Source organism: Silurus meridionalis, chromosome 10 (genome assembly GCF_014805685.1).
Source record: "Silurus meridionalis isolate SWU-2019-XX chromosome 10, ASM1480568v1, whole genome shotgun sequence".
NCBI lineage: Eukaryota > Metazoa > Chordata > Actinopteri > Siluriformes > Siluridae > Silurus > Silurus meridionalis.
In genome coordinates, this window is record NC_060893.1 from 26,577,601 (window position 1) to 26,582,600 (window position 5,000).

Below are 5,000 nucleotides of genomic sequence, written 5' to 3' on the forward strand. Positions count from 1 at the left end.
CAAAGAGACTTTAAATACTTCAAAGAGGCTTCAAAGCACCTCGCTCTGGATATGGGCGTCTGCTAAGCACCGTTTATTTAAATGTAAAAGAAGGAATCCTCAACCTGGGGATGGTGTTAAATATACATTTACATTTACATACGTTTATTCTTACATTTATAATATACTTCATAACATTTTGTAATATTTGTAATATATATGTAATTTGTAAAAAAAAAAAAAACTATTATAAAATAATATATAAATGATTTCAAAAATAGTAGTTTATTTGGAAGAAAGTAATAAAAATGTAAATATTTTATTGATGTTGCAGTGAAATATTTCACCTGTGGGTTTTTTCCTACTGCTGAACTTCAGAAACACGATCACCAGGAGCAGAACGAGAGTCACCACAGCTAACACACACACAACGAGGACAGCAACCAGCACCACTAACACACACACACACACACACACACACACACACACACACACACACACACATTAGATTTAACATTGTTTTTGAGCAAAATACAAGTGCAAAGTCAAGCAACATTGCTTTTTCTTTTCCTTTTCTTCTTCTTCTTCTTCTTCTTCTTCTTATTATTATATAACAGTGTGACATTCAGACCACTTAAAGAACTTATTTTATTTGTACTTCATCAAGGTGCAGCCACCATCTTGTACTTTAGGCAGAATGAGTGATTCAGCGAGAAACTTCACTGCGATTTTGAGAGATCAAGAGATGACGTTAACACATTGGTGAGTGCGTGTAAAATCTGAATTCTGATTTATTTTTTCTCACAATTCTGATTTTACACATACTCACCAACGTGTTAACCATCTCTCCATTTCATATCAACAGGTTTCATTCAATAAGTTCATACCCACAGATGAGTGTGTAGTATGTAGTATGTAGTATGTGGGGTGTGTGTGTGTGTGTGTGTGTGTGTGTGTGTGTGTGTGTGTGTGTGTGTGTGTGTGTGTGTTTGTCAGTGTACCATTTCCAGACTTCTGATGGCCATTTTTTCCTGATTTTGTTGTTTCTGAAAAACAAAATGATGGCACATCAGTGTATTTTTTAAAACAATACTCATAATTATATGGAGTAATTACACACACACACACACACACACACACACACACACACACATACACAAGTAAAAGAGTAGAGATGAAGATGGAGTACCTGTAGGGGGACACCACTCTGTGTTTCTCTCTGCAGATTTACAGGAAGTTGATAATTATATAAATAAATAAAATACAGATACACACAAAATTTAACACACATTTATACATGTAATATTTAATCACAAGTTTTTTTTTATTATTATTTCTATCAAAGAATTTGATGTGAAATGAATTAAACAGGTTGCCATTTTGGGGGATTTAAGGGGGGATTTATATATATACAAAATGTAGAAGATTATAAAATATACATGTTTAATGTATGTAATATTGTTTACAGCATTAAACATACCCATATTTATTTCTCCATTATAATGATCTTACAATTTGTTCTAGCTGAAGCTGATGTTGCCAGTTTGATTATTTTCACCCCACTTAGAGTGGTTTATTTTGATACCGAATTCATTTAGAGAAAAACTATTTTTGGCTTTTGAGTAAAAATTTCTCCACAGAAAAATGGTTAAGTGGATTGGAGCTGTGTGGAAAGCTAGTATTTCATAATTATTATGACTATGTACTATTGTTATAGTTATTATTGTTTAATAAGATATTGTATATGCACTGAGACCGGACCTGATGTGACATTAACAACAGCAACGTCTTTGCCGCTGCAGAAGTAGGTTCCTGAGTCGAGCTTCTGTATGTTGAAGATCTGGAGCTGGTTTGACATGTGTGTGAAACGTGAGTATGGATCTGGACGTTCCTTTATAACTGTTCCGTTCTTGAAGCGTGTAGAGATGAACTCCTTCTTCGACTCTTCAGTGTGTTTACAAGCCCAGCGCTGTTTAGGGATTGTACAGGGAAGGTACAGGGTTCCACCTTCACACACAACAACATTATAACCTGTACAGGGAAATAGAACAGTCATTAAAACAGCAAGAAATGATTTCAGGGGCCAAACACTAAGACTCGGTGAGAAACTCATTCACTGATGTGCCACTAATTATTCACAGAAAAGGAGAGGCGAAAGCTCAGGCAAAAAAAATTATCGCTTATAATGTATATGAATCATTGAAAGTGGTGGACTTCTAAAGTCTAGATAAAAGGATGAACGGGCAGCAGGATGCCAAGATGGGACAAATCTGGTCAAGACTTCACCCAATTACAAAGAGGAGAAGCAATATTAGCAGTCAAAAATAAACACGTGGAGAAAGGGGTTATAACTTTTGACCAGTAGGTGGTGCTGTCACACAGTTCTAAGGGATTGCTGTCTCATATGTCGGCCCGTTTGGAGCATTCCAAATTGTTTGGATAAGTTCATACAGCTGACTTTAAAGATGATGTAAGCAAACAGTTGAATAGCAAACAGTTACACTCTACAGGTAAAAACAAATTCCAAGACAGAAGAAAATCTGAATTGATGGTGAAAATTAAATCCAAAATTTAGAATTCAAATTCAAATTAGACCCAGATGGTGGCACTAGAGAGTTGGAAGAACTTACAGTAAATTTGGTAAGAATGTTACTTAGTCTCCAATCAGTGATTCTACAGTTGCCATAGAAGAGAAATGGTAGAAAAACAGTAGGGTAACAGTACATACTAACCCCTTCATAAACACAAAATATTACACTGAAGAAAAAGAAAAGAAAAAATGAGCCACAACACTGCTGTAGCTGTGAATACAATAAGGTATGATGTGTACCTGTAAGTGTGTGTAAGGTGTGAGATATACCTGTACAGGTAAGGTGTGAGGTGTATATGTACAGTGATTGTATAGTATACAGAGTAAAATGAGGTGTAAATGTAGCTGTGAGTATAGTGAGGTGTAACTGTACCTGTGAGTATAGTGAGGTGTAACTGTGAGTATAGTGAGGTGTAACTGTACCTGTAAGTATAGTGAGGTTTAACTGTATCTGTAAGTATAGTGAGGTGTAACTGTGAGTATAGTGAGGTGTAACTGTATCTGTAAGAATAGTGAGGTGTAACTGTATCTGTAAGTATAGTGAGGTGTATCTGTAAGTATAGTGAGGTGTAACTGTATCTGTAAGTATAGTGAGGTGTAACTGTACCTGTAAGTATAGTGAGGTGTAACTGTATCTGTAAGTATAGTGAGGTGTAACTGTAAGTATAGTGAGGTGTAACTGTGAGTAGTGAGGTGTAACTGTACCTGTAAGTATAGTGAGTTGTAACTTTGAGTAGTGAGTTGTAACTGTAAGTATAGTGAGGTGTAACTGTGAGTATAGTGAGGTGTAACTGTACCTGTAAGTATAGTGAGGTGTAACTGTAAGTATAGTGAGGTGTAACTGTGAGTATAGTGAGGTGTAACTGTACCTGTAAGTATAGTGAGTTGTAACTGTGAGTAGTGAGTTGTAACTGTAAGTATAGTGAGGTGTAACTGTGAGTATAGTGAGGTGTAACTGTACCTGTAAGTATAGTGAGGTTTAACTGTATCTGTAAGTATAGTGAGGTGTAACTGTGAGTATAGTGAGGTGTAACTGTACCTGTAAGTATAGTGAGGTGTAACTGTAAGTATTGTGAGGTGTAACTGTGAGTAGTGAGGTGTAACTGTACCTGTAAGTATAGTGAGGTGTAACTGTAAGTATTGTGAGGTGTAACTGTGAGTAGTGAGGTGTAACTGTACCTGTAAGTATAGTGAGGTGTAACTGTAAGTATTGTGAGGTGTAACTGTGAGTAGTGAGGTGTAACTGTACCTGTAAGTATAGTAAGGTGTAACTGTGAGTATTGTGAGGTGTAACTGTGAGTAGTGAGGTGTAACTGTACCTGTAAGTATAGTAAGGTGTAACTGTGAGTATAGTGAGGTGTAACTGTGAGTAGTGAGGTGTAACTGTACCTGTAAGTATAGTAAGGTGTAACTGTGAGTATTGTGAGGTGTAACTGTGAGTAGTGAGGTGTAACTGTACCTGTAAGTATAGTAAGGTGTAACTGTGAGTATAGTGAGGTATAACTGTAGCTGTGAGTAGTGAGGTGTAACTGTGAGTAGTGAGTTGTAACTGTGAGTATAGTGAGGTGTAACTGTGAGTATAGTGAGGTGTAACTGTATCTGTAAGTATAGTGAGGTGTAACTGTAAGTATAGTGAGGTGTAACTGTGAGTATAGTGAGGTGTAACTGTACCTATAAGTATAGTGAGGTGTAACTGTAAGTATAGTGAGGTGTAACTGTGAGTATAGTGAGGTGTAACTGTACCTATAAGTATAGTGAGGTGTAACTGTAAGTATAGTGAGGTGTAACTGTGAGTATAGTGAGGTGTAACTGTAGTATAGTGAGGTGTAACTGTATCTGTAAGTATAGTGAGGTGTAACTGTGAGTATAGTGAGGTGTAACTGTACCTATAAGTATAGTGAGGTGTAACTGTAAGTATAGTGAGGTATAACTGTAGCTGTGAGTAGTGAGGTGTAACTGTGAGTATAGTGAGGTATAAATGTAACTGTGAGTAGTGAGGTGTAACTGTGAGAATAGTGAGGTATAACTGTAGCTGTGAGTAGTGAGGTGTAACTGTGAGTAAAGTGAGGTGTAAATGTACCTGTGAGAACAGTGACGTGTGCAATGAGTTGGTTGTTGCAGTAGTACAGGCCTGAATCTCTGGTTTCCAGGCTTTTGATTTCCAACTTCCCATCTAAAAAGAGTGTCTGCTTCGTGTTGTTCACTTTTATCAGACTCGTTCCTCCGTGTCTCCACACCACATCTGACTGGCCATCACATGACAGCAACAGGAAGTGCTTTCCGGGCACAAACACTCTTTGCACTGACATCAAATCAAATCACATACACATTATAATATAATATACTATACACACCGACCAGGCATAACATTATGACCTTTTACATTATGACTGGTAGGTGAATAACATCATCATGGCACCTGTTAAGATAA

General features: G+C 36.9%; 1 protein-coding gene across 1 annotated transcript in view; it reads right to left on the bottom strand.

The window, feature by feature from the left end:
- Window positions 1–5,000, bottom strand: part of LOC124391881 — an 8,885-nt gene that overhangs the window by 2,158 nt on the left and 1,727 nt on the right. Inside the window, exons 2-6 of the mRNA XM_046858557.1 lie at window positions 4,650–4,871; window positions 1,741–2,010; window positions 1,169–1,198; window positions 981–1,025; window positions 327–431 (exon numbers count right to left, since the gene is read on the bottom strand). Of these exons, the coding sequence (XP_046714513.1) occupies window positions 327–431; window positions 981–1,025; window positions 1,169–1,198; window positions 1,741–2,010; window positions 4,650–4,871 (672 nt within the window). The remainder of the gene's footprint in view (window positions 1–326; window positions 432–980; window positions 1,026–1,168; window positions 1,199–1,740; window positions 2,011–4,649; window positions 4,872–5,000) is intronic.